The sequence below is a fragment of the Amaranthus tricolor genome, chromosome 2 (genome assembly GCF_026212465.1).
Source record: "Amaranthus tricolor cultivar Red isolate AtriRed21 chromosome 2, ASM2621246v1, whole genome shotgun sequence".
In the NCBI taxonomy this organism is placed as follows: domain Eukaryota; kingdom Viridiplantae; phylum Streptophyta; class Magnoliopsida; order Caryophyllales; family Amaranthaceae; genus Amaranthus; species Amaranthus tricolor.
The window spans coordinates 7,516,573-7,544,366 of NC_080048.1; the positions used below are offsets into that span (position 1 = coordinate 7,516,573).

A 27,794-nucleotide genomic window follows, 5' to 3' on the forward strand; every position below is an offset into this window, starting at 1 on the left:
AGTTGGATTTTTCTTGCGAGCCATGACTTTTTATTCTTTCCCCACAGACGGCGCCAAACTGTTTCGATAATGAAACGTGGAAGTACAAGACACTTGAAATACTGGAAGTGAAAGCGTTGTCGAGAGCAGCAATTCGCGGAATGAAAGGGACCTGAATTCCTACAACACAACACGTTAGCCTTGCCCGGGGGTGATCTCCCGGAAGACTTCTTCGACGCTCAAGTTAGAACGGAAATCAGAGATTAATGAATAGATGATGAGATGGAGAATGCAGGAATATGAGTGTAGGGGCGGAAGTTGCTCGTATTTTTGGAAGACTAGTGAAGGGTCGTAAGGATATTAGAAGGGCTATTATCAGATGATCCTTCCCTTGATGCTGGTTGTCTCTATTTATAATGGTGGAGAGGGAGTTACTCCTGGGAGAAGGTTGGTTATCATGGATAGTGGTGAACGGTTATCAGCACTAAAAAAGGGGAATCATAATAGTGAAGAGTAAGGGTCGGTTACATAAGGGAAATTAGGGTTCTAGGAAGTTATTAGCTTATGGGCCAAGCAAGGAGGTTGAGAAATTCAGAAAAAGCCCTTGACTGGAAGTCAAGGTCAACCCGAAAGGTCAAAGGGTATTAAGATAATATGACATTAATAATTTAAATAAATAAATGAGTAAATAAATGTTACCATGAGAATACTTTAAACCAATATGCTCAAGGTACTTGGTAAATACAACACGGCTTGCAATCAATATGGCTAGGGCTGAACACGGTTTGGTCTAAACCGTAAACCAAACCGGACCAAACTGTAATTTAAATATTTGGTCTGGTCCGGTTTTTTTTTTTTTTTAAAAACGGTTTACAGTCCGGTCCCGGTTTTAAATTTTTCAAACCAAACCGGACCGGAAAACCGTAATAAAATCAAATTTTAGGGGATTAGGGCAACTACTCGTGAAAACCTGCTGGCTGCCTCCATCTCCATTTCCCAACTCGTGACATTCTCCTCTCTTCCTCGCCTCCTCTCTGATTCCTTCCTCGCCTCCTCTCTAATTCCTCGCCTCCTTCGAGGCTTCAACTCTTCGAGCTTTCTTCAATTAATCGGTCAATTAATTTGGTATTGATTTTGTTTCTATTATACTTTCTTTCTCTCATTTGATACTTTCGAACTTAGATAATGTTCATTTGTGCATTTTCGTTTTTGTTTGATAATGTTTCTATTAATTTGGTAAAACGCTTCATCTCCCTCGCCTATCTTCCCCTGTTAACCTCATATATCCAATTCTGCCCTAAAGTTGCCGTTTCACACCCTCTCTACTAAATTCTTCATCATTTTTCACTTAGCTATTCATAATCTCCCAAATCTTTCAATTCCAGGTAATTTTTTTTAAGATTATTATTTTCATTTTTTTTTAATTTTCGTTTTATTTGAGTATTTGAGTGAATAGTATTGTTTTTGATTTTTGTTTTCATCATTATTTTCGTTTTCTTTGAATAGTATTGTAATTGTGTTTTGAGTAAATACTATTGTTTTTGATTTTAATTGTAAGTTTTCTTTGAATATCTTCTATCTTCTGTTTTCTTAGAATATTTGAGTGAATAGCTAGTATTGTTTTTTGATTTTGATTTTCATCATTATTTTCATTTTCTTTGAATATTTGAGTGGATAATATTGTAATTGTGTATTTGAGTGAATAGTATTGTTTTTGATTTTGACTGTAAGTTTTCGTTCAATAATATCTTTCCCAGCTAATTGTTTTAGTATCTTCATTGCTTAGTTATTATGTTTTCGCGACTCCAATGGAGTATCTTGTGAGTACTTAACTATTGAAAATTTGTGATGTTTCGGATTTGATGATGTATGTTGTTTACAGATTATCGTTTATCTTAGATTCTCAATCAATAAAAAAAAAAAAAAAAAAAAAAAAAACCGTAGACTAGACCAGACCAGACCGTTCTAGAACGGTCTGGTCTGGTCCGGTCCGGTCTCTTTACTGGTCTGGTCTGGTCTGAAAAATTTTCAGACCGGAATTTCTGGTCTGGTCTGATTTTTCTGTCAAACCAGACCAGATCGGACCGTGTGCAGCCCTAAATATGGCAATACATAGGTATCTCATTTATTCTCAGGGCTTCACTGCTGTTAGGGGTGTAAATAGTTTGGTTTGGTCTGATCTGATACTAAAGTCAGATCAAACAAAAAATTCTGGTTTGAAAAATTTTCAGATGGGACAATTTAAATCACTAGACTAGACCAAACAGTTCTACAACAGTCTAGTCTGATCTGGTCTACGATTTTTTATTTTTATATTTTTCTTGAATTAATATATGTATTTTATATAAGTATTTCACAGCTACAATCACCAAATATAATAATTTTTAATTAGTTGATTACATTAACATTATTCAAGAATATATTAATATATATGAATAACTACATCTTGAAATACCTAGATAAAAACATGTATTTTTTAAAAAAAGTATAATTTTTGGTCATAGTACGGTTGGCGACCTAGTTTGGTCTGAAAAATAAAAAAACTAGGACCAGACAGTAAACCGTATTTTTTTTTTGAAAAAAAACCAGACCATACCGTTTAGACCGTATACCAAACCAAACATTAAAATTACGGTTGATCTGATTTGATTTGCGATTTAGACCAAATTTTATTTAGCCCTAAATACCGACCTTCTAGTAACAACACAAAGACATCTTGTAGAAACAAAACTGTCTTATATATGAACTACCTCAATTCCCTAACAGACGACTGCCTCCTGCTCATTTATACTAGTCGATGCTTCCATTAATGTCATCGAACGTACCATTAAAGTATCCCCTAAAATGAAGCAAGCCTTAATCAGGTACCAAAAGAGAAGAAAATAAAGACTAACGAGTTCAGAACTTCGGATAGTACTTGGTAGTGGTGGTCTCGTGGAGAAAAGGGAGGGAAAATAACGAAAAGAAGTGGGAGAAGGATAAGAGTGGAGGAAGGAAGAAACGAGTTCGAATATACCCTCGAAACGCTACCAATTGTAAAAGATTTGGTTTATTAAATTCGGGAAATTATCAGTGGTACCCTTAAGTTTTTACACTTTATCAATGGTATCTCTAAATTTTTTCGATTATCAATAGTACCGTCGTGTTTTATAATCATAACCTTTTCTAATTTTTTCCGTCTAAAACCGTTAATTTTTTTCTTTTTCTTTTGTTTTTTTAATGTTTTAAATTGAAAAATAAAAGAAAAAGAAAACAATTAACAATTTTGGACGAAAAAAATTAGAAAAATTTACGATTGTAAAACATTCAATAACACGAGGGTATCACTAATAATCGAAAAAACATAGGAGTACCATTGATAAAGTGCAAAAACTTAGAGATACTATTGATAATTTCCCATTAAATTAAAACAAAATTGATTACTCCATTCCGTACTCTCCTCTTCAACAAGTCACAAACCAAAACGAAGAAAAATGGATGCCATCCTCATCCCCTTTCCACCTTTTCCTCCGCTCTTCGTCCAAACACATTGCAATGGTTTGATCATAGATGGGGTGTCATCGAGGGCAGGGAGAGCCAGAGACACATTTTCCCTTATTTTGGATTTGGAATGAAAAAATAGAAATGGTGGGATCATGTTTCCTTTTGCTTTCATCTCTTACAAAGTGCAAAAACAAGGCTACATCACTGTATCGCGACCGTATTGAAATTGATTATGAGCTAAGCACGACCAAAATATAGGATGAGTCAACCGAGCAAAACCATTGATCATGGAATCCGACAATATTATTGAACTGTGATCTCTTTCCCTCCCTACTGTTCCATCTACCAATACATCCAAGTACAAAGGGAAAGCATGACCTAAACAGCCGGAGCAAGCAAAAACTAACCCACCCCTCGGTGTCACTTAAAAGTCAAATGCCATACATGTCATTGTCAACGTACGACCTTAAACATTCTGCGAAGTTAGAAAAGGATTTTTAGGAATGTCCACATTATCTAATTTCCTAAACCATATGTATCTATTAGCCAAGAATCCACCCAAATAACCTTATCCGCAATGAATAATGATACAAAGTTTGTAGCAAGAAAGCCTATAATAAACATTATAAAATCGAGACACGAAGACATTTCAACTCAAAAGTAACCGAGCAAAAGTTCATGTATTGACTTTTATTTGTACTATACGGAGAATTGTCTAAAATCTGTACAACTAATCAAAACACTGATGGTAGATTAGAGGAAAAAAAACCTGATATTAAGCTACATATGATATAAACAGATACAAAATGGAAACTTCAGTGAAAACTCGGTGAACTAGTGCCCTAAAAGTAACAGCCGTTCTATATAGCAAAGAACTCTAAACGCATGACAAAGCAACTTCCTCGTATGACAGATAAGGAATGAAAATTTTGCTCGTAAGGCCCAACCAATATGCCTGCATTGAACTGAAATGATAGGAATTACTCAAAAGGAAAACTGAAAGACAGAAAGGTGATACGAAGAAAAACAGTTACGTGACATAAAAAGGAGACTCTTCTCCACACCTAACAAATTGCGGCTACAAAAATAACGCAAGGTATCAAGCAAATAGCACATACCACGTACCTTTGGAATCATAATTCATGTATTGTCAATCCAACCAGTAAATTCAGAAATAGGCGCATCCAATAATGTAAATTTATAAACTGATTCTCTTAAGCTTGCTGAATGAGTGTGCCTGCAATAACAGTTCGAGCTTGATTGCACAATACTTGAGCGTCCTTTCCCATCAAACATGGATGTATAACAACTTTAACAGACCCTGGGTTAAGCAAACCCTCCTTGCCGGCAGGCATGATCCTACCAGTTCCGATGATTGTCATGGGTACAACCGGTACTTGAGTTTTTGCTGCAACACTGAATGCGCCTTTCTACAAAGACAAGAATGAAGAATGATTCAAACAAAAAGGAAGATAGCACATTGCTCATAGATTCTGTAAACATCCTTCACAGTAGACAGTAAACACTGCAGCTAGAGCTGACCAGTCTGGGAAGCAAGGTCTAGCGATGCACTAAATTATGGACATCTGGGAATCGAGAGACAATATAACTGCAATTTTAGATTCTCAGTGATCGATGATCAATCTAACCATCATTTTCCATATAACTTAGGCAACAATGTCTAGCAGCTGAAACCTTGGTGGTTTACTGGCGAATAACAATTATTCAATGGCATACAAAAGCAGAGAAAAGAATAAAAGTCTCATTCGAATCTCACCTTGAAAGCACCCAAATTCCCATCTTTACTCCGTGTTCCTTCTGGAAAAAAGAATACAGATGCACCTCCCCTGATAAGATCCATACACCGCTTAAGACAGTCCTACATTTAAGTAACACAACCAACTGTGATTTCAAAAGATAAGGGGAATACAACAAAAGATTAATAACATATCTCATTATTTAAAAATTGCATTTTGAGATGTCAAGTCATTTGTTACCCAGAATCGAGTACCCATGACGGACACAGATTTGTATCGAAAAAAAATCCCAAAATTTGGGGTTTTGAATTAAATTGAAATGTCCAAGTGTCCTGCTTGTGTATGTGTCAAGCATTCCACGGAAACAAGAGGCAAAGTGAAGAGTCCTAACAACAGGTTATCAATTACACCCCAAAATCCCCAACATCCAAATGAGATTCCCCTGGTACTGTGAACTTGTAGCTACAAGACAATGGGATACCTAGACAGATGCACAACTACCAATTACAAGTGCATGAAACCATACTACCTGACGTCAATTAGAAAATAGTGAAATATAATCATATTTCCATCTTATCATAGCATATGTTTTTCTTCTCCTCATACAAGCAGTCTTTTGTTAGTACCAACTAGAATTCAGCATACCAGAATATCCCTCAAATAACCCAAGAATTTGTACCAGCTAAAATCAACTAAGAAAGTCATCAACAAATTAAACATCTTAAGCCTTTGAAGTCAAAATTTTAAAGATCAACGGCTAAAAAAGAAGTCAAGAAATCAACCATAGGATTGAGAGAACAATATGAAATTCAACTTACATAATTTCCCATCTATAGAGTAAAGACAGAAGTCAGAATCTATATGGACCCAACTAAAAGAAGTGATGTTGGCATTATTAATTTTAGCAATTACAAGAACAGTGACACAAGCTTCCAGCTGATTCAAACCCAATGTCCATACAAAAAAAAAAGCACTGAACAACATCCAACGAAAGCCAATCAATGCAAAAACTTTGTGGCCCCCATCTTATACCAAATACTTAATTAATTAGCCAGAAACACCATAACCCTCTGCCTACACCCACAAAAAAAATCATCCTAGTGAACTTAAATATATTTTTTTGGAATAAAGCGAACAAAATTTATTAAAAAAACTAATCTTCATCCTGAAAAATAAAGATCCAACTAAAGATGAGCCCATTTGCACCATTGATGAAGCAGAAAATGTCAAAATTCAAGCTTCCAGGTTAATCAAAGCCATAGTGCAAGTAAGGATTACAATTGCGATTACAGTGATCCAATTACGGGGATGATGCAGATGCTGCACCGCCAAATATCAGCCTAAACCATAAAATGTCACTTGGAACGGCCTAATGTGGTTCTTTTACACATTTACTATGAGAACACTCATTCGTTTTTTGAAAACCTTTACGATACGACCAATACAATACGATGCAATCTTGTTTTTAAATTATGATCAAGGCTAACACTTCCTAACCGATCTTCCTTCTATTTAAGTAAACTAGTAACAATTGTCGATCAAAGTAGTGTTTGCATAACAGTTTAAAGTAATTAACTAAAGCACATTATTCCGGCTTCCCCGCCTACACCAAACATTAGGCTTAATAATTCCAAAGGTATAAGCTGTCTTTTTTACTCTAAGCTCGGTCATACTACAAATCTTGTGGACTGTGGAGGAAGTATTAGCTTTTGTTTGAAGGTGACCTCGATCTCTATTTCTATGCTCCATTTAAGATATAAAGATTACCAATAGAACTTCTATTCTTATTTTTAAAAAAAAAAAAAAACAATATAATGAACCTTTTCCACCTCACATCGTGCTAAATTCAAAGATCACATACAAGTAGATCCACCAAAAATATAATTATCTAGTTTATTCATCTCACAAAACTAATACACCAAGAGGATGAGAATCCTTTCAGTTTTTGTGCCGCAACCAAATGGCAAAAGACCACTGATCTCTTGCCACAAAAGTTGAAAACCCTATATCCTCTCCGGGCTCTAGCCATAAACCATAATAATATGTCCTAATCATATTCATATTATGCAACCTTTATGATTCCATTTATATATAAACCCATCGATATGTTGTATCCTGTTATTTCTACAATTACTTTTCCAATTTATGCACAATCAATACTCTAAAAAAGGGGCTTAGAGAGAGAGAGTCAGAGAGCAGAATGGAGACAACAAAAGTACAAAAAAATCCTACCATTTGGCTTCGACTATCCATGCGCTTCAGTGGTATAACTCCCATTAAATACATAGCCCATCCAATGATTGGATACAAGAAAATGGAGGTTTTACTTATAAACTTGAAGCTTCGTCCAAGAGTAAGCAAAGTATAGATGTCAAGAAAGCTCTGGTGATTGGAAACATAAACAGCAGGTGTATCTGGTGGTGGTAAATGTTCCAATCCCTCAACTTCCACATCAAAGAATGGAACAATGGTTGTTGTAGCCCACATTTTGGCAACAAAATAGTGTGCTCTTCTTCGATATCGATCAAATACAAGAACAAAAGGATGAAAAACAACCATCAGCACAAAGAGAAAGATAGCAACTGTGGAAGTGACAGCGTAGAAGCAGACTCCGCGAGCCTTGGGCCCAAAAGCTGCCTCTGCAATGAACAAAGAAAGTAATAATCATTCAAAAAAAAAATAGAAGGGAACCAGGAGGCACAAATAGTAGATAGACATGATAAAAACCTGGAAAAGGGGAAGCAGCCTCAGGAGCTCCACTTCTAATAATATCTGACCTTGCTGCTATATGTCTCAGTGACCTAAAAAAGTGCAGTTTCCGACTAATATGAGACCTCTCACTTCTCTTAGCAGGCTCATTATATTGGCAGAAGGAACATATTCTCTGGATGCATGAAGTTCTGTCTGCAATCAACAAAGCAAGAGAAAGCATAAGGCACTTTCTCCATCAAATAATGAGGATTTAGCATTTTACTAAAAATATATTAAAAAAATAGCACCAAGGTGAAAACAGATGCAATCATTCATTCATCCAGAGTCAAGATACCTAGCACTAACCATCCAAGCAAGCACAGCTCTAAAGGTCAAAATAAATTTTCCTTACACTTCATTGATTTCTTCAAGTGCATATGATGTCCATCCGTAGCCACAAGCTGCAAAATTTAAATGAGTAGAAAGTCACTTACCATAACTATCAAACAAAGAGATTCCATTTATACCATTAAGCAGAGATAATCTGGGTTTTTCCCCAACAGGTTGTGATGGTATCTACGAAATAATGAATGGTTCTTAATTTCTCCTGGATTTTTGAGGTCATTGTGATGCATATGCTTTGTCGTGTAAAATCATGTAACATAAAGCTATATCTCTATCTCTCGCCCCCCTCCCCTCCCCTCCCCTCCCCTCCTTTACTTGAGCCTCTTGAAGATATTATTTTGCTTATATAAGGGGGATTCTTATTCCCATCTCTATCCTCAAAATCACCACCCCCGTGACAAACACAAGTCTACAACTAATCCCTACCCATCTTATCCCAATCCCTAATCCAATTACAACTCCCTTACCCCTCCAAACAAAAGACCCTTTACTTATAGCTTACAAGATAGGAACAAGTCCTAGCCGTACAATGATGTTATATATAAGGTCTTAGGGTCATATATTTTCGATGCTAATTCAAGTTCTATGAATTTGAGAAAACCACAAACCAAAGAGTCCCCATAGAATTTAGCAAATGAAACCAATCCAAAATCCTTTTTTGAGCAAATAAAACATGGATTAAGGTAAACTAATTATTTGGTGAGTAAGGCTAATTCAATTTCCCAATGACTAAAACCCTAAATATGATTTAGAGGCTAGAGCCCGCAACTTTCTTTCGACCAAGTGAAGGTCATTGCATAATAAGTTTGCTTACCCTATTTCAAATCATTTTTATAATACATGTTCTATAACCCAACCATACATGATTCACCAAAACTCACCAACGAATCCTTATGACTTTCGTCACGAATGACCCACGTCTATAAAAGAAAATCATGGCTTATTCTTTTCAAGAACATGCCCTCAATAATGTGAAAAATGAAAAGAGCATCCCTACACAAGTACGCATAGCAATAGCAAACTAGCAAGCAGCAAGGATGAAGTTAAATGAAGATTGTCCAAAAGTGTATTGGCATTGTCTCTAACCTCAAGAAAACTATTTGGATGAAGAGAATTTGTACTTGCAACTCCGAGAAATCGACAGCTTCTAAAAAAGGAAACCTTAGAGGTCACACGATCAGGATGTAACAAATTTCCCTTTAAATGGCATGATCCCAAAAAACCTGATAATAAAAGTACAAACACAAGTAATCACTTTAAATATTTTATTAGAAAATGAGTACATTATATCAATCACTAGTTTATAGCCAAAAACACGCAAAAAATCAAAGATATAAAAAAGATGCAATGGAACATATTGACAAGTAGAACATATGCACTAAGCATGGGATGAAATCAAAGGAACCTTTTCTTTGGTGAATAAAAAATTTCCCGCTACAGTGAGCAATGCCCACGGTTAATATTTATGGAAAAATATGAAGCTCAACAAATCTCTGCTTAGCCTCTGACCCAATCCCAACCATGTCCATGGTGAAGGAAATATAAGAATCTCAACGCTTAATGAATTTCTCTTCTCCCTCTCAGTCTTTCTCCTTCTCTATGCACACAGAGAAGATAAGAGTTTAGGATTCAGAGGTAAACTTAACATTATCTAGCATGAACCACAAAAGAAGTCAAAAAATTCACTTTATCATGAAAATTTTGCCCAAGAATGATCTAGTTTGGGTCATGTTTTCAAATTCACCGAAATTCATTGAAGATGGACAGGCTTGTGATTCAATTACAGTCACTCTTTGAAATTCGGTTGCTATGCTTTTCACAGACCTAATGATAGTACATGAAGTATATTAACTATCCAAACAGAAATTTCTAATAGGGTGTTTGTGTCTTATTGCTTTCATGCTTGAAGTTGATGTTGAACCATGGGTCATATATATGAAGCAGCAGCACGTGCTAAAGACTCACACTATGAAACAAAACACGCCTTACCACTGAGGTGCAACAACCACTAGAGGACATGATATTATGATGCACAAAAATGGTGACGGGTTCACGAAGTTGGTTGATGGCATAATTGAGCTTTAAGGTTGGAGGTCGATGAGGAAAGCATCAAAAGGATCTTCTTGGTGATCTACATGATCATTCAAGATTATGATCGTTCATGCATCCTAGATCATAAGGGCCAAAGAAGGTGAGAAAGTCGTCAAAAACTGGGACATCAGGTTGTATGTACAAGCGGGTCGAACACTTAAGCTTTAATGGGGGGCATCTTTGTTCTTAGGGGCGGATCTATGTATGGGCCTCCTCGGGCATGTGCCCCAAGAGGACATTTTTTGAAAAAAAAAAATTTAAAAGATTTTCTAAAGTCTGTGGGCTGAAAGCGTGTTCCATTTTATCAAAATTCAGAAAAACAACCCTTACTCTTCTCTCTTCTTTCTTCTCCTCTAAAAAAGACCAAACTCTAAATACCCTAAACAATCCTACCGCCGCTTGCACCTGCCACCTGCCCGGTTCACTAATCGCTGCTATTTCACATTCCTTTACAAAAACCCTAAAATCAGAATTTTAGTTTTTTTAAGTTATTTTTACTCTCAACTTTAATCTTAATCTTAATCTTTATGTTGTAATCTTTAATCTTAATCTATAATCTTGATGTTTTACTTTTTAATCTTAATCTTGATTTTCGAATTTTGTTAGGATGTTATTTTTTTTTCTTTTTTTTTTTGTTATTTGAGTTATTGAATATTTGTTAATGTTATGTCAATGTGTTTGTTAATCTTGAATGATTTGAACATTATGCAAAAATATGTTAATTTTTAGTAAGTGTACATTGAAATTTCATAACCAAGAGTATATCCTAGAAGATCCTTTTTGTAGTTTTAGTCTTTTGTTGATTTTTTGGATTTTGGAAATGGAAGCAGAAAAATGGAGAAAAGAAGTCAAAACAACAGATTATGAAGTGATTGAGCAAAAGAAGTGAGCTTTTTCTATCACCAAATTACTCTTTCTTTACTTTTTTTTTATGTTTGCTGTACTGGAAGTTTGTCACTAACTTTTGGTGATAGAAAAAGTTCATTTCCTTTGTTGATAGAAATCTAGATACTTATGTTTTATTGATAGAAATTCAAATCCTTCTGTTAGCATATAATGAACCAATCTAGATGCTACTGTTAGCAAATAATGAAGATGCTTCTGTTTTTACATAACACACCTTATAATGCTCAAATATCTTTTAAAAAAATATTATTTGCTACCAATGTTGAATTTAAGGGTGTACATTTGGTGTTCGGATGGGATTTGGATGTGATATCTCGAGTCAGATTAATTTTTGTTCTAGCGTACTAAAATTTTTAGTTGTTAATTTTACAACAAAATTTCACCGATATTTCGTCCATTTGTTGGTGCCCCATGAGACTCTAAATCCTGGATCTGCCACTGTTTGTTCCTCACAGTTTTCTTTCTACTCTGCTCTCAGCACATCAATCTTTGACAAGCGTCTTTAATACAAATTATTTTGTGTAGCCCCAATGTAAAAAAACCCACCACTTCTTTTTTATGATAAAGCATGAAAAACTTTATTTCTCTAAGGGTATATAGTAAGAAAAGAAAGCATTAAAATGAAATCCTTTTGAGAATCCGTGATCCATTATTTTCTTACAATAGTAATGATGTTTCAACCAGCATTCAAAGTATCCACAAAATTTTGGTGTTCATCTCCTTGCATGGATTGTTTAATTGTTTGCTTCACTTTGTCTACAAGAAATCCATTCATGTAGTGTTTATTGTTTTAGGTTTATCGATCTGAACATTTGCATCCAAATTTTACGCTACAACCTTAAGAGATAATGTTGAAGTCTATAGGGTTACACCTTCTTACGTTCCATATACACTATATGATTAGCACATATTCTAAGTTGTAACTCAATGAATGAAGTTGGCAGAATATTGATTAATTCAGCAGTTAAAGCAAAAAATAGGTATAGAAAAAATGTAATAAACAAATGCACCAAGTAACGGCAAGCGTTTAAATCAGTATTTAGTCAAACTGCTTATTTCTAAAAATTTGATAATAAAATGGTGTTTGCTAAAAAACACAGGCAATTGATGAAATCATAGGTTGATTCATCCTTTAACTTCCAAAAAAGGAAATTAGCAATGCCAACTCACAAGGCAACCACTATTTTGTATTTTGATGATCTAGGTAATTCATGAAATTAGCAATGATCCACATCTAGGTAATTGGTACAATAATATTCAGTTAACATCAAAATCCGATAATTGAGAGCTAAGACTTCATAAACCCCTTCTTTTTCGTACACCCTTAATCGGATTGGATGCTTCCAACCTATCTTGATTTGAAAGAGTCCATTACATCATTAGCAATGCCTACTGATAAGGCAAACACTATTTTGTATTTTGATGATCTAGGTAATTCAGGAAATTAGCAATGATCCACATCAAGGTAACTGGTACAATAATTTTCAGCTAACAACAAAATCCGATAATTGAGAACTAAGACTTCATAAACCCCTTCTTTTTCGTACACCCTTAACTGGATTGGATGCTTCCAACTTATCTTGATTTGAAAGAGTCCATCACATCATTTCATGAGTGAACCTAGGCACCCTAGTTGGATCAAAGTCGAATACAAGTATATCATAATGACAACTAAGAAATTCCTTTTGTAGGGTGATGAGTAGACTAATTAGACATGGAATGTTTGCTATTTTCATTCATTCGATGTGTCTTGCTTGTTATGAATTGAGTATTTGCCAATGTTATGAATTTTTGTAAAGTAACAAATTTTGTTTAAGCAAAGTTACCCAAGTGTTTCTAGAATGATCATCTATCACAGTGAGGAAGATCTGTATCCTTCTCTTGTTTGAACTCTATAAGGTCCCCACACATCTATGTGGAGAAGTTCAAATGGTTGAGCAGGATAGGATTGGCCGAGGTTAAAAGGTTGCTTGGTGAGTTTCCCCATATGACATGTTACACAAAAGTTTTCAGCATGTTTATATGATTTATCAACACCCAGGTGATGGAGTTTCACAATAGGAGCATGTCCTAACCTCAAGTGCCATAGGAATGAATCATTCAATTTCTCGGTTTCAATGCATCCATGTGTTACTTTCAAAGAGGTATTTGCAACATGTTTCATTTCCCCAACCATAAAGTTTATGTTTTGGTTAAGGAGATAATACAACCATCCTTTGATCTGTCTAGACCTTTAACTTTTTGTGACTCATTACGAAAAATAATGTGCCATCCAGCATAGAAATTAACTTTCAATTTTCAGAATCAATGGGTTTTTTCACCGAAAGTAAGCTATGTTTAAACTCAAGCACAACCAGCACATCTTTAAGCACTAAGCCATTCTCTAATAAGACAGACCCACAATGAGTAATTTTAGATGTTGCACCATTAGGCAAGTTTATTTTATGTTGAGCTTTTATAGGTCTATGATTGTTGACATATGCAACAGTTCCAGTGATATGATCACTTGCCCCTGAGTCTATTATCCACTCAGTTACTTTTGCATTTCCACAAAAGCAAGACACCATACCTGCAAAGCTAGCAACGATGTTGTCAATCTCTTCTTCTAAATGGGCATTGTTGACAGAAATTTTGTGGCCTCCTGAGAGATTCTTCAAGAGTTGTTCCAACTGCTCCACTAAGAGTTCACTCCCTTGTCCCAAGATCCCACTTTCTTGAACATTTGCAGCCATCCTATGATATCTATTCCTCCCCGGTTCTGATTTGTGTTACCCATACCTGGATTTCTTTCTTTCCCACTAAATGGTTGTTTGTATTTGGAATGCCATTTGGGATACCTTAGAACTGTCCAACATCTGTCCTTCATGTGTCCTTTGACACCACAAGCACTACACACAATACTTTCAACAGCACCTCTACTATACATGGCTGAAGATTCCATAGGTGCCTTCATAGTATGCAAAATATTTTGTTGACACTCTTCTTACTAAAGGGAGCTGCAAGCAAAATCCACTGTGGGTAGAGGAGTTATCATTAGGATTTGACTTATCAAAGGCCCATAGGTTTCATCCAATCTATTCAAGAACTAAAGAGTCTCTTTTCTTCCTTTTGTTTTTCAAAAGCTTCTAGGAACTTCTTTTCACATCTTCACCACTTTCAGTGATTATTGGAAGTTCATCCAAGGACTCCAGTCTTCCCATACACTTTTAAACACAGTATAGTATTCATTAATTGATGATGATCCTTGCTTGGTCTCATACAACTCTTTATTGAGTTTGTATTTAAGAGAGCCATTTGAGATTGAAATCTCCTTACAAGGTATAACCATATTTCTCTTGCAGACATTATATACATAATGGTTTGCTTGATTGGTTTAGATACTGATCCCATAATCCAACCTATGATAGTGTCATTGCAAGTGTCCCACATATCACCTTTGATTATGCCATCTTCATCTCTAATCACTGTTCCATTTATGTATCCAAGCTTTCTTTTGGATGAGAGGGCCATCTCCATGGACCTTTTCCACCTTCTGTAATATGATATGATATATGTAAGTTTGTCAACACTCACTGTGTTAGGACCATCTGATCCATGTTGATACAACGGGTTTTGTGGATTCATTTTTTCCATGAGAAACAAAAGAGCAAGATAGAAAAGGAAGAAGGGGGATGAGAAGACAAGAGTATAGAGGAAAGATAAAAATATCAAACAGAGAAGAACAAGGGTGGAAAATCAAATTATCAGAGTCATGGCTCTGATACCATGATGAGTGGACTAATTAGACAGTGCATGTTTTCTATTTTCATTCATTCGATGTCTCTTGCTTGTGCACCCAGCATTATATATATATATATATATATATATAGAAAGATTGAGCACAAAACCTATCCAATCATAAGACACCATTCATTCATATGTACATGGGACCACTGGGACAGAAAAGGAATAAAGCAAGGACAAAAAAGGAATATCAGAAAAAGGACAGCAGAGGAGGATGAGCAGCATGGGTATGCACACACAGCAGCACACACAACAACTTCTGTTTATATAGGAAAACATGTCTATGAATGTTTTAGAGTGTGTTTCGCCACTTGAGCATGTTCTTGTTTGTCACCTATACTGATGGTAATAGCCTAACCCTTCACCTCCACCATCAACAACATTACATTTACCCAAAAAGTTTGTCGATAAATGGCAAAGTAGATAATAAACTATGCGACCAAGTATATAATATACTACATAGCAATAGCATTTCTTAACTCGAAATTTCTTCATAAACAAGAAGTAATAGCGAAAATTCCGGAAAATAAGTAAATGAGATTACCTGTATCTCCCACAGGAGTAATTGCAAGAGGCAGCTGAACGACCGCAGGCGGGGGTGCCATCAACAATAAATCTAACAAATAAGAAGGATATCATTGAATTGAAGTAGAAAAATGGCAATTAAATGGACTCCTAGAAATTAGTAAAAGAAAAATGGGAAAAGTACCTTTAGTTGAACAGCAAACTGTTGACTATGGTGAATTGTATAGCGTAAACGTAACCCTAATTGATTAGGATTTGGCTTCTATAGCAAAGTGTTGAATATGGTGAATTGTAAAGCGGTAAAGGGAACCCTAATTCCTATTTTATCGGAAAAAATCAGTGTTTGATTAATAAAAGTCAATAATACCAGTTTTTGCAACTTTATTAATGATTCAACATCGAAAAAAAAAATAACAAATCAAACTGAATCTCGTAAATTTTCCAATAACAAATCATATCAAAACTGATAACCCAAATGCCAAATCACCCAATAAGCAGAAATTTAACCCCCATATCTCCTAAACACGGAATCATACAAGAACATAATCCAGAGGTGAGAACAGTACATAAAGTAATGAACATTAAAAGTAAGGTTGTATTAGGCAAAGAATTAACAGGGATGTGGCACTTACAGTCAATGTTCAATGAAGAATAGATTTTGTAGACCCTTAATAATCAAATTAGATACCCAGTAGTTAAAGTAGAGGGAGGATAAGGAAATGGAAATCAGAAACGACGAAAAGGAAGAAAAATGGATAATGGAGAATGGAGTGCGGTAGACGGTGTTCAAACTCCGATGAATGTCTACAGTCTGGAGTATACTCTAGAGATGCGGGAGAGAGATTTGAGAGAATGTGAACCTGTACAAATGTACTAACATGTTTTATTTTACGAGTTTGTTCCGGTAAATAATAGTTATTTGTTAATTTGATAAATTACCTTTACGTGATATGATTTGATACGGGTGAGATTTTGAGATTTTTTTTTATTTTATTCATTTTCTTTGTCTTTATTGGTAATTTACAAATCACCGTGATTGACTAGAAATTTTATTTATTTTACTTCCTTCCTTCCACACTCAAAATGTTACTTTTTCGGTTATTTATACACCCTACTTTTGTAATTTAGTGTATTCATATTTCATACTCACTCCCTTTGTTAAAATAGCGTTATTTTTCATTTTTGTCTCACTTTTTTTATTTTTTACTACTTTTTAATTTTTATCTCATTTGCAATTTAGACTAATTTAATGGAACTGAGTGAGTATCATTATTCATAAGTAATTGTACGAGATAGTGTTGTCTATTAATTAAACACTTATGTACTAGTACGAAATACTATTTTGGTAGAGAAAGTAGTATATTTATTTAACAAATTGGAATGAAGACGAATAGTTGCCTGCGACTACGAGTAATGTTAAATTGTTAATGACTAATGTTTTCAATTGAGTTTGTAAATTGTAATCATCTCTTGTTTGTTAGGACTTAGGACTTAGGACTTAGGACTTAGGTTTGATTCAGCTCCTTTGACTAAACTATTGTTGTCTTTTCTAAATCCAAATCGACTTGCACTTAAATATAAATGAGTCACTAAATAGTTGTTGGATTGAATTCGTTAATATTATTAGGAAAAATTACCGTGAATAATACAAATTTTTACTGGTTTTTTTACAATAATATCAACTTTTAATTAACCATGAATAATACCAACTTAAGGGGGTGTTTGCCTAGAATAATACTAACTTTTATCCATAGTAGACTTTTTGAAAAAAAAAAGGTAAATTAATGGTTAAACAAAAGTTGGTATCAAGGTTATTAGGATCGGGATTATACGTAGGATCGTTGAGGGGCAGGATCGAAATCAGTAGAGTCGGATCGTAGGATCGTAGGATCCTACAAATATACATTAATGTTCTTTTGATTATTGATTATCAATTATGTTTGTTCTCTTTTTAAGTTTTAAGGTGCAAGTAAAAACTTATTTGACTTCATAATTAAGTTTTGAAGAAAAATACTTATAATAATCATTTTTAAACTACGAATCAAGAAAAACTTAAATTTTATAAAGGTATTGACATAATTATTTTGAATATATATTTATATGTAAGTGAAATTTTATTATATGAAAATATTTTACGATTAAAACTATCTATGTAGGATCGGATCATTGGACCGTAGAATCATGTTATGATCCTACCACCTAAATTCTTGAGCTAAGTAGGGTCACACGATTCTACCACATTAAGATCCTACCTATGATCAAAATCGGTCGCCTATTTTTGGATCGTAAGATCGTAGATCAAAATCGGGATTCTGATAACTATGGTTGGTATTATTCTTGAAAAATACACCCCTAAGTTGGTATACTCATGATTAATCAAAAATAGGTATTATTGTAGAAAAATCAAAAAAAATTTATATTATTCACGATAATTCTTCCTATTATAAAATCTAATTGTCATTTATATTTCATTTATTTCGTAAATGGTTATTGGCTGGGATGTCATATATACTAGAAATACTTCTATAATCTACACTAGACTAGTATATAAAAGATCAATATTAACAATTCATTTTATTGTTAGTACTAAATTATAGTAATCAAAATAATTTATAGTGTTATTATTCATTAAATGTGCCATACCCATCCTAATGATAAAACTTTGATTATAAAATATTTTTTTTTGAATTTTCAATTACCACCTAATACAACTTCTCAAAATAATAACGCATTAAAATAATTTTTTAAAGAAAAATAAAATGATTAAAGTAACAGAAGCATGTTCATTAAATTTGATAAGAGACTTTTCTACATTATATTAATTGTGCATTATTATTTCCATCATTTTATACCAATGACCACCGTAAAAATGCTTTTAATAATTATGTGATATCGTGAAGAAATATGATATAGAGAGTAAAAAGTAAAAATGTTTGGAATACGCTTGCCTTCTTGGGGTGGCAAAGGTTTCAGGTGTTAATTTTGGTATCATGCAGAATCATGATATGACTCTTCGACTCATTGAAGAACAAAGGTTTGTGGCTTCCACTTAGCAGAGATTATGGTTTTCAAAGCACTTTTACGGGGAGAAATGGGAAGGCTTTGCAATGGCCGATCATAAGAGATTATCTTAGCTAATTTACCAAAAGAGCCAACATAATTTGCCAAACACCTCAACAATCAGAAACAGAGAATTTGCTACATCCCTCTCATTTTCATACAAAAGAGTTTAAGCCATCAAACACTTCATTTCCCCACATCGAAATCCATTAGCTTAGCTCGGGAACGAATTTAAAAAATCGAATAGAAAAAAAGGGGAAATAATTGTAGAAAACTTTCCAACATAACAACCATGACAAGTTTTGTCGGGAACACACTGCATTACGCTGCCTCCGGAGCTGGAGCAGGTGCGGGTGCCTTCAATAAAGGTTGGAGTGCTTTGACAACAATGCTCATGTTTGGCCTAAATTCCCCTTCATATTGAACACAAAGCGCTGCTACAGCAGCCAACTGCAGAGTAGAGTAGAAATTTTCCATTTAAACGAGTTAGGAAAAAGATATCGAATGCTAAAACAGATTACATAAACGGCCTGTTTGATTAGTGGTATTAAATGGTGGTAATGAGAATGATTTAAAGTATAAAATTTAATCAAAAGTTCCATATCATTCCATGGTAATGAAACTTTGATCACAAAAAAGTTTTTTTGTTTACAAAATTCCATTACCACCTCTCCCGATGATAATGCATTGGAATGAATTTTATGAAGAAAATGAGATGATTGAAGTTGGACAAGCATGACCATCAAGGTAGCCAAGAGATTTTCAATCATAATTACACTAGTTTTCATTCCCATTACCGCCGTTTATTACCACTTACCAAACGGGCCAAAAGGGTTAAAAAAAGAATATACCTTAGCAACACCCTTTGCAGGGTAATCCTTCAATCTGGGGTCAACACACTGCTTAACTTTGTCTTCACTCAGCCTCGGGGTTGCCTACACGACGCGTGATAAGCCAAGTAAAGAAAAAAAAATCGTAAGTTGAAATAATAATAAATAAATACTTACCCAAGTTACAAGACTTTGCTGACCACGTGGCATAGTATGATCCACAGGTTTGCGGCCAGTCAGAAGTTCCAAAAGAACCACACCGAAACTATATACATCACTCTTTTGGGTCAACTGCCCAGTCATTGCATACCTGATGATTGTAAATAGTTGCTAAATATTCACAACGTGCAGAAAACAAGTAAAACAACTTCCAGGAATCCCTAGACTGAAATCATCATCACTAGTAAGACGTAAGAGGACAGAGTAGTCATGGAGATGTCTAGAAGAACCTTGCGCCTATAAGCAAAAGCCTTTTCAAATTATCAAGAGTAAAAGGGGAGACAAAGGTCTATCCAAAACGTGAATTGTGAGGGATTTTGTAAACAGAGTAGTCATTTCTGCTACTCCCATATCTTCCTACAAGAATCTTTTCTGATAGTCCAACAATCTTATGCATATAGTAGCCCTAGTCTAATGATCAATAACATTCCATTACCTAATGCCATTAAGTGGGGTATGGGAGGGTTAGACTATGCAACCTTACCCTTGTTAATGATAAAACTAACAAAAAGGTTATTTGCGATTCTCTTGGTAGCAAACATCATGTGCAACTTCATATAAATAAGAAGTACGCATGATTTAATGAGCCATTTTACTTTAATTCATTATAATTCAAAAGCAAAAAACTTAAAATTTTTGGCCCCATCGAAATAATTGGCATCTGCTAGACTAATGATCGTTCTACAGACACACTTCAATAACATAATATCCTAGCAGCCGCTCTCTATTTCCTTTATTCTCAAACAACTATTTTTAGTAGGTAAATTAGGAGTGTACAAACATTTTGCAAAATAGCAAGTAAATTTAATCTAGCTACCTAGACATACATATATTATAACATATTTTACTTATCAAAACACAAACCAAAAGGACAAATCTGAATGGAGACGAGCCAATTACCAAGTTAGGTTTACTTACTCTGGTGCATGATAGCCAAAAGTTCCCAAAACTCTGGTAGAATGAAGACGAGCAGCCATATCAGGAGCCTGATTTGAAAGGTTAAAATCTGCAATCTTGGCTCTGAAGTCCTCGAACAACAGGACATTACTAGATCTAATATCTCTGTGTATAATAGAAGGTTGAACCTTCTCATGGAGATATTCCAATCCCCTTGCAGCATCAACAGCAATCCTTACTCGCTGCATCCAGTCAAGCACTGGACCAGGTTGAGCACCTTGCACACCTTTCCTTCCTGCAACAGGAACCCCAGGTCAAAACTATAATAACTCCAATTTCATCCACATAGAAAAGAAAACAAGAACAATATCCATACCATGCAAGATGTCATGCAAGGATCCCATTGTAGCGAACTCGTAAGCTAACACCCTCATATTTCCTTCTACACAGTACCCTTGCAACTCTACTATATTATCATGTTTCAGCCTTGAGACTCTAGAAACCTACAAAAAAAAAAAAAAAAAAAAAGAGTACGACCTGCTGGTTAGACTGAAAGCTAGCAAGCAGCAGTCAAAGATCAAATTGCACTTGCCTACTATGAACCACACCTGTGTCAGAAACTCATTATTGGACTCGGGTTCCTGGGAGACATCAAGCTTCTTCACAGCCACTGCCTTCCCATTTTCTAATGTCGCAAAATAAACCCTTCCGTAGGAACCTTCACCTATTAATGCTTTTGATCCAAAGTTGTCCGTTTTTTCCTTAAGCTCTTCCAAAGACAAGGCTGGTACTTCAATTGGAGGTGGTGCTGATTTATGAACATCTTCATTTGCAGGTGTAGACACCTTCTGGCTCTTAGAGGTCTCTAAATACACAAGTAAATGAATCAAAATAAATGTTAAGAGACCAGTTTTAGAATGAAAGTAATAATAAAACTCAAATTAACGAGCACTGCAATTTTCGAGAGGTCACTTCATGAAAGGTTCAAACATAAATATTAGGAAAACAGCTTTATCTGCAAGCAACCACATCTTCTTTCCCGACCAAAAACAAAGATAAATCATAAAATAATAGCAACAAATCAAACAGAACAAATGAAAGAGACTAGAACAAGGGAAAGTATTGTTGAGGCATACACTTCAAACAAACAAAACTTGCAAGCATCTACACTTATTGCAGGCAAAACAATAGAATATCCAATTGATTTAAGTAAAGGAAAGAATAATCAAACAAAAAAAAAATACTATAATCATCAAAACCGAAAGTAAAAAGAATTCCTCAAATATACAAATCAATGTCTTACATAGTTGTACTAGTCTCACAGATTTAACAATCTGCACTTATGGAAGAGCAAGGAAGATCTTCAACAACAAATAACACATCATTGTACTCTAGACCTCAAGAATCCACCAATGATAGACTAGCAATCTCAGTTTCTAGGCTAGTTGGCAGAGCAGGGACCAACAAAAAACAGGTACGTTAATCTTTGCTAATCTGTATAAAAGCGTCAAAGTTATAACATAATAAATCCATCTGGACCTAACTTATGACATGTACATATCCAGACAATAAATCACACCACTTTGCTTTTTGAATGTCCTGTTTCAAACTTGCATTAAAAGATCTGCCAAAAAAGATTGGGATGAGTCATGGTCAAGTTTGATCCACTTTTCTCGTGGTTTAGAATGATTTATTTTAGGGTTATAAAACACTGATTTTGAGTCGAGTTCTAGGTGAGATAAAAAATTGATAGGTCTAATTTAAAATGCACAATAAAAAAGGCCATAGCAGCTACACTAGCATATAAGAGACAATGAAACAAAAGTTTTTTCTAGGAGCAATCCTAGATACAATACAATGTGGCTAATGCTAATCACCCCAATAACAAAAGGGTTATAAAATAACCATATCTAAGATCTTACATAGCAAAAAAAGGGTTCATCGAAAGGTGACATTATCTCACACCGAATATCGTACAAGTTAGAAAATTGAAAGATTAAAAATTCAAGAAGCTACGAAGAGGAAGAGGTAGGTCGAAGATGACCTATATGCTATAAAAGAAGAATGAGGTGAAGAATTGGAATTTGCAAGAGCATATGATAATAGACAAAGATGAATTAAGGAAAATACAAGTAAATGATCATTAGAATTGATTTTCTTAGTAATAGGTTAGTACTAACTCCGCATGTGAGTGTTTGTCGCTTATTGTTGAATAAAGGAGGAGGATGAGGAGGAGGGAGAGGCATAGGTTAGTGACAACCAACTCAGTAAAACATAATCACATCTCATAATCATGAACCAAAAATCAATTATCGAGGGAGTCTTCCACACAACAATGTGCTACACTTCTTAGGTCTAGGTGTAGTGAAATTGTGAAAAGTATGCAAAGGTTGGTAGGTCGACATTGAGAAGCGACACGCCAAATTTATGTGGTGTCAAATGAGAAACGGTAGGTTACTTATACTAGGACGTCATCCGGAAAACAACACACCACATGGTCTAAGTGTGGCATCAAATAAGAAAAGGTCATAGAGTTTATGCATAGGAGGTTAAGGAAAACCAAGGGTCTTAGGTTAAGATTGGGATCTTGAAAATCTAGTAGCTTGAATAGTAGGTAGATCTAGTGGATATATGAAAATGAGGAAAATTAACATTTTATGTCTACAAGAGACGAATGGGTTGAATGCATGAATATAAATTACTGTGATCGGAAAAAGATAGAAGTCGAAATGGAGTTGATGTCATTATGGTTGAAGAATATTTAAAGATGTAGTAGAGGTATGCAGAAAACGATAGGATTACAAGTGAGAAAATTGTAAAAAATAAAGAGATCTTAAACGTCATAAGTGCCTATGCAGTGCCGGTAGGGATTGAGAAATCAATTAAAAGAAAATTTTGAGAAGATCTTGATGATATTGTACAAAATATACCAATGAATGTGAAGCTTTATGCCAGAGGTGATTTGAATGAGCACATAGAGGTATGTCACAGTGGCTACAAAAACGTTCATAGAAGTTTTGGCTATGAAACTAAGAACGCAAAAGGAGAATCGATTTTGAATTTTGCACTCTCATGCAATTGTTGGTTGCTAATACATGGTTTAAGAAAAGAGATAGTCACGTGGTGACTTTTAGAACTAGAGTAAACGCAATCCAAATCGACTAGTTTTTGATAAGGATGATTTATAGCAAATAGTTGCTAAATAGTAGCGTTATCCCAAACATTAGTGTAAAAATGCGGTAATGGTCGCGATTGTGGTAATGTAATGGTCAAGCGGTATCGAGAGCGACGCGGTTATCATAACGCCTAAATATCAGTCAAAAGCATAAAATATCCGTAAAGATGGCCGAAAACACAGATTTTTACACTTACGACGCAGAAAATATTGATTTATTATTTTTAAAAACCTTTACAATGCGGCAGCTACGATGTGATGTGGCCTTGTTTTTGCACTATGATCCCACGAGAGTGTGTAGCCACCCAACACAAATTACTTGTCCTAGATGTTTACCTTCAAGTTTTTGCCTATAAAGTTATTAAAGAAGTTGATTTGGAAATGACATCTAATGCAGAAATTATTTAGACAAAAATGAAAACTTGTGTCATTCAAATAGCTAAGGAGATTTTAGGAGTCAGGGGTAGTTTTGTGGTAAAGAAGAACACAATGTGGTGGAATGAATAGGTCAAGGTAGTCATCAAGGAAAAGAAAAAATGTTATCTTGTATTTGGAAAATGTAAGAATGAAGAAAACTTAGTCATGCATAAGAAAATTAAAATAAAGACAAAAGTAACAACTCACGAGGCAAATTAAAGGTTTTTACGTAGGTGTTTGACGAACTAGATTCTAAAGAAAGAGAAAAAGATAAATATAAGAAGGCAAAGAGGAGGCAAGCAAAAAATTAATGACATAGGTGTAGTAAATTGTATTAGGAATAAGAATAAGAGCATTCTAGTTCAAGACGAGAACATCAAGGATTAATGAAGGGAGTTTTGATGAGCTATATCATGGAGAACAAGGAAATGTTGTAGGGACACAAGAATCACTCCCTTAAATGAAAAAAGAGAACTTATGTAAAGAACACAAAAATCAAAGGTGGAGGGGGTTTTGATATAAATGAAGCTAAAGTAAGCACTTAGGTCATACCAGTTGAGGTATAGAGATGTCTAGAGACGATTGGAGTAACTTGGCTAACTAATCTGTTCAACAAGATTTGGATGACAAACAAGATGTCCAATGACTAGCGTAGAAATTATCTAGTGCCCATTTACAAGAACAAAAGAAATGTCCAAGATTGCTCTAACTATCGAGAGATAAAACTCATGAGCAATAACTATAAAGTCATGGAAAATAATGATAGAGGTACTTATGAGGCGATATACCTCAATATCAAATAACCAATTTGGATTTATGCTAGGGAGACCGAATATCTACAATGGAAATATGAACCCAAGGTATTTGAAATATGGACTTAAGCTCCTTTGATGTGACCATCATGCAAATGCTTTAATAGATGAGTGGACATACCTTGAGGAATAAAATTTGGAACGAAGATATAAAAAAGGGTTTAAGAGTTACAAATGTAGAGAAAAAAATCAAATATAATCGCTTAAGGTTGTTGTTTGGGTATGTGCAAAGGCAGTTAGCAAATCAATAAAAAGTTGGAGCTCTAAAGACTCGGAAAGGAGGCGAGGAAGATCGAAGATGATTTGAGGAACAAGAGTGGAAAAGAATATGAAGAATCCAGACTTATAAATTGAAATAGTAGAAAATAGGAATGAATGGAGAAGAAAAAACCATGTGGACAACTTTTAGAGCTGTCGACCCCAATCTTTTGGGATCAAGGACTTGTCATTGTTGTTGTTGTTGTATTTATAGGTTAGCATTCCTTCCAGTCCTAATAAATCCATATAAAAATAAATTACCCCCCCCCCCCCAAAAAAAAAACCATGAAAATTTTGGAAGAGAAATAAAGAAAGAATAAAAGAAGAAGAAGAAGAGGAGATTACATATGTGGTGAGTGTGCACATCAAAGCAGCTTTTCAGACTAAGACCAAAAAACACTCTAAAGGGCTTGCCTTTAGGCGCTAGCTTTTTGGAATCACCTCGCCTAGCCCTATCAAGGCGCCCAACTATTCGCCGCGCAAGGCTCTCTTGGGCTAGCTATTTATACTAAGCTCACGTTAATCATTTTTGTTTCCTAGAGAGAATCCCAAATTGTTTAGATTGAGGTTTTTGCATTGTTGTAAATTTGTAATGTCATGATGTGAGCTCCAACCAGAAATGTATTTAAAGGAAAATTCATCCACACATTTATTTAGCTTTCACATGGGGAAGTACAAAGCTAGCCTAAAGCTTAAAGCAACTAATTAGAGGATTAGAACACCCGTCCATCTCCTTAAGAAACCCCAATTTAACTCGACTAAGCAACCATGATCTATGAACAAACCCACCTGAAAATCATAGTCCTACCAAAAAAAATTACCACATTCAACCACCTCAGCATGCCATTGTTAAAATAGTAAGCATCAACAGCATAGACAATTATCTTTTGATAGAGTATTCTACAAACATACCAAGAATCTTCCTAATAACAAACACATTAACCCCCATGACAGATCCATGGAACCCCAGAAAATGAAATTACAACCAATTAACTTTGAAAGGGCTTTTAATCAAAATTTCAACAATTCATCAACAAAGCACAAACAACATCAATCAAACACATGAAAAGCAGTTATTAGACATTGTTGTATGCAGATTCCTGGAAACGAAAAGAAATACAACATACTTTCTGTATTGTTCTTGGGGCTTTTAAAGGGCTCCTCATTTGATGGGTAAGAGTCTTCTACATGGCCAGTACAACAAAGCCACCTCCGCATTCTTCTTGTCGGTTTTTTCAAATGCAAATCGTCTTTAGTTTTTCCGTTCAACCGTACAAAGTGGCCAGAAGGCGGGGCATGTGCCTAACAAATAACAATCAGACAGCCATAGTATTCATTACTTGATGCAATGCTTATTGTTGATTCATTCATTTCAAAGAAACACGGATTAACTTTACATGTTTCACATAAAATCAGACAGATTTCCGTATACATATTACCTCATTTGAATCAATAAAAATATTCAAAATCTCATAAAATATAATTTCTTTACTTCCACATGTTTCAACCGTGATAAATTAACATATAATAATAATAATAATAATAATAATAATAATATTAATATAAATATAGTAACACAATAAAAAGGGAAGAACTGAATTAAATGCCTAACACAAATTGTATAGAAAAAATCAAACATCCATGAAATCAAAAAGGAAAAATAACACAGAAAATGTGAAAGGGGGATCCACTGATCCTCACCCCAAAACGACGTTGGTGAAAGTAGTCATCCATCAACAAAAAATTCTGAAAGTTGAAATTGCAAACCCTATTAAGTTGTTTAATTCACCCCCAAAAAAGTTGAAATTCTGAAACAACCCCAGAATCAAATTTGCTTAAAAACCCAGAAACGGGGGGAGGGATTAAAACTTTTTAATCAAAAAAAGAGAAAAAATGAAATTAGAAAAAAAACGAAAGGAAAAAATGAAGAAAAAAGAAAAGGCCTAGATCAATAGCGGAATTGTCGGGACATTGACATACAAAATGATTTGGGATGATTAAAAAAAACAAAGACTATGAGTAGAAAGGGAAATTGAACAGCATACCTTGTCTGGCCAACAGAAAAAACAGTAAGGAATTCAAATTTGGGAATGGAAATGGAATTGTTTATGGTGGGATGGAAAGAAGAAGAGGAAGAAGAAGAAGAAGAAGGGAGAAGAGAATAGACAGATGGGCAAATAGAGTGAGAAAGGCTTTAATTACAAGGAAAATGTTTCTCTCTCTAACTTTTAGTGTCCCGACGAATTACTCCAGCGTGTATGGCCGGTGGGTGGGACTCCATAGGAATTAGGAACCGTGTCCGTCGTCTTTAGTCCTTCTTTGAACGCAAATTGTTGAATTGTTGCGAGTCACGTCTCTTTGAGAGACTATCTTTAATTGGGTAGGTTAATTATATATTTTTTAGAATATCGTAAATAGACATTAAAAATGAAGTAAACAGATATTTAGGATATTGAAAGTAGACATTAAAGATACGGTAAGTAAACATTAAATATAATGTAAGTAG

The 27,794-nt window shown here is 34.8% G+C and overlaps 2 protein-coding genes across 3 annotated transcripts; both read right to left on the minus strand.

Moving 5' to 3' along the window:
* Nucleotides 1-4,123: 4,123 nt before the first annotated feature.
* LOC130804041 (1-acyl-sn-glycerol-3-phosphate acyltransferase BAT2, chloroplastic) lies at nt 4,124-16,502 on the minus strand. Of its 2 annotated transcripts, none has more exons than XM_057668342.1 (10): nt 16,253-16,502; nt 15,805-15,938; nt 15,640-15,711; nt 9,402-9,538; nt 8,323-8,371; nt 7,947-8,123; nt 7,452-7,858; nt 5,240-5,341; nt 4,588-4,892; nt 4,124-4,427 (listed from the first exon to the last, which is right to left on the minus strand). In XM_057668342.1, exons 3-9 carry the CDS (start codon nt 15,698-15,700, stop codon nt 4,677-4,679), a joined length of 1,149 nt encoding a protein of 382 aa, XP_057524325.1. In that variant the 5' UTR covers nt 15,701-15,711; nt 15,805-15,938; nt 16,253-16,502; the 3' UTR covers nt 4,124-4,427; nt 4,588-4,676. The 2 variants fall into 2 exon arrangements, with proteins under 2 accessions (XP_057524325.1, XP_057524334.1); XM_057668351.1 differs by having other exon boundaries at nt 4,581-4,892.
* A 2,268-nt stretch (nt 16,503-18,770) lies between these two features.
* On the minus strand, nt 18,771-27,553 carry LOC130804053 (PTI1-like tyrosine-protein kinase 3). Its single transcript, XM_057668362.1, has 8 exons — nt 27,334-27,553; nt 26,416-26,590; nt 21,235-21,491; nt 21,003-21,129; nt 20,648-20,921; nt 19,688-19,820; nt 19,532-19,615; nt 18,771-19,130 (listed from the first exon to the last, which is right to left on the minus strand). Exons 2-8 carry the CDS (start codon nt 26,504-26,506, stop codon nt 19,002-19,004), a joined length of 1,095 nt encoding a protein of 364 aa, XP_057524345.1. The 5' UTR covers nt 26,507-26,590; nt 27,334-27,553; the 3' UTR covers nt 18,771-19,001.
* Between the last annotated feature and the right edge of the window lie 241 nt (nt 27,554-27,794).

Bases quoted from the DNA above. Each gene is read 5' to 3' on its own strand.
- LOC130804041 (XM_057668342.1), bottom strand. From the start codon at position 15,700: ATGGCACCCCCGCCTGCGGTCGTTCAGCTGCCTCTTGCAATTACTCCT. The intron at 9,539-15,639 runs GTAATCTCATTT...TTTTATTATCAG, and splicing joins TACTCCTGTGGGAGATACAG to GTTTTTTGGGATCATGCCAT. The intron at 7,859-7,946 runs GTTTTTATCATG...TGTTCATTGCAG, and splicing joins GGCTGCTTCCCCTTTTCCAG to AGGCAGCTTTTGGGCCCAAG.
- LOC130804053 (XM_057668362.1), bottom strand. From the start codon at position 26,506: ATGCGGAGGTGGCTTTGTTGTACTGGCCATGTAGAAGACTCTTACCCA. The intron at 21,130-21,234 runs GTGTGGTTCATA...TTTTTTTTGTAG, and splicing joins ATAATGAGTTTCTGACACAG to GTTTCTAGAGTCTCAAGGCT. The intron at 19,821-20,647 runs GTAAGTAAACCT...TACAATCATCAG, and splicing joins TTTGGCTATCATGCACCAGA to GTATGCAATGACTGGGCAGT.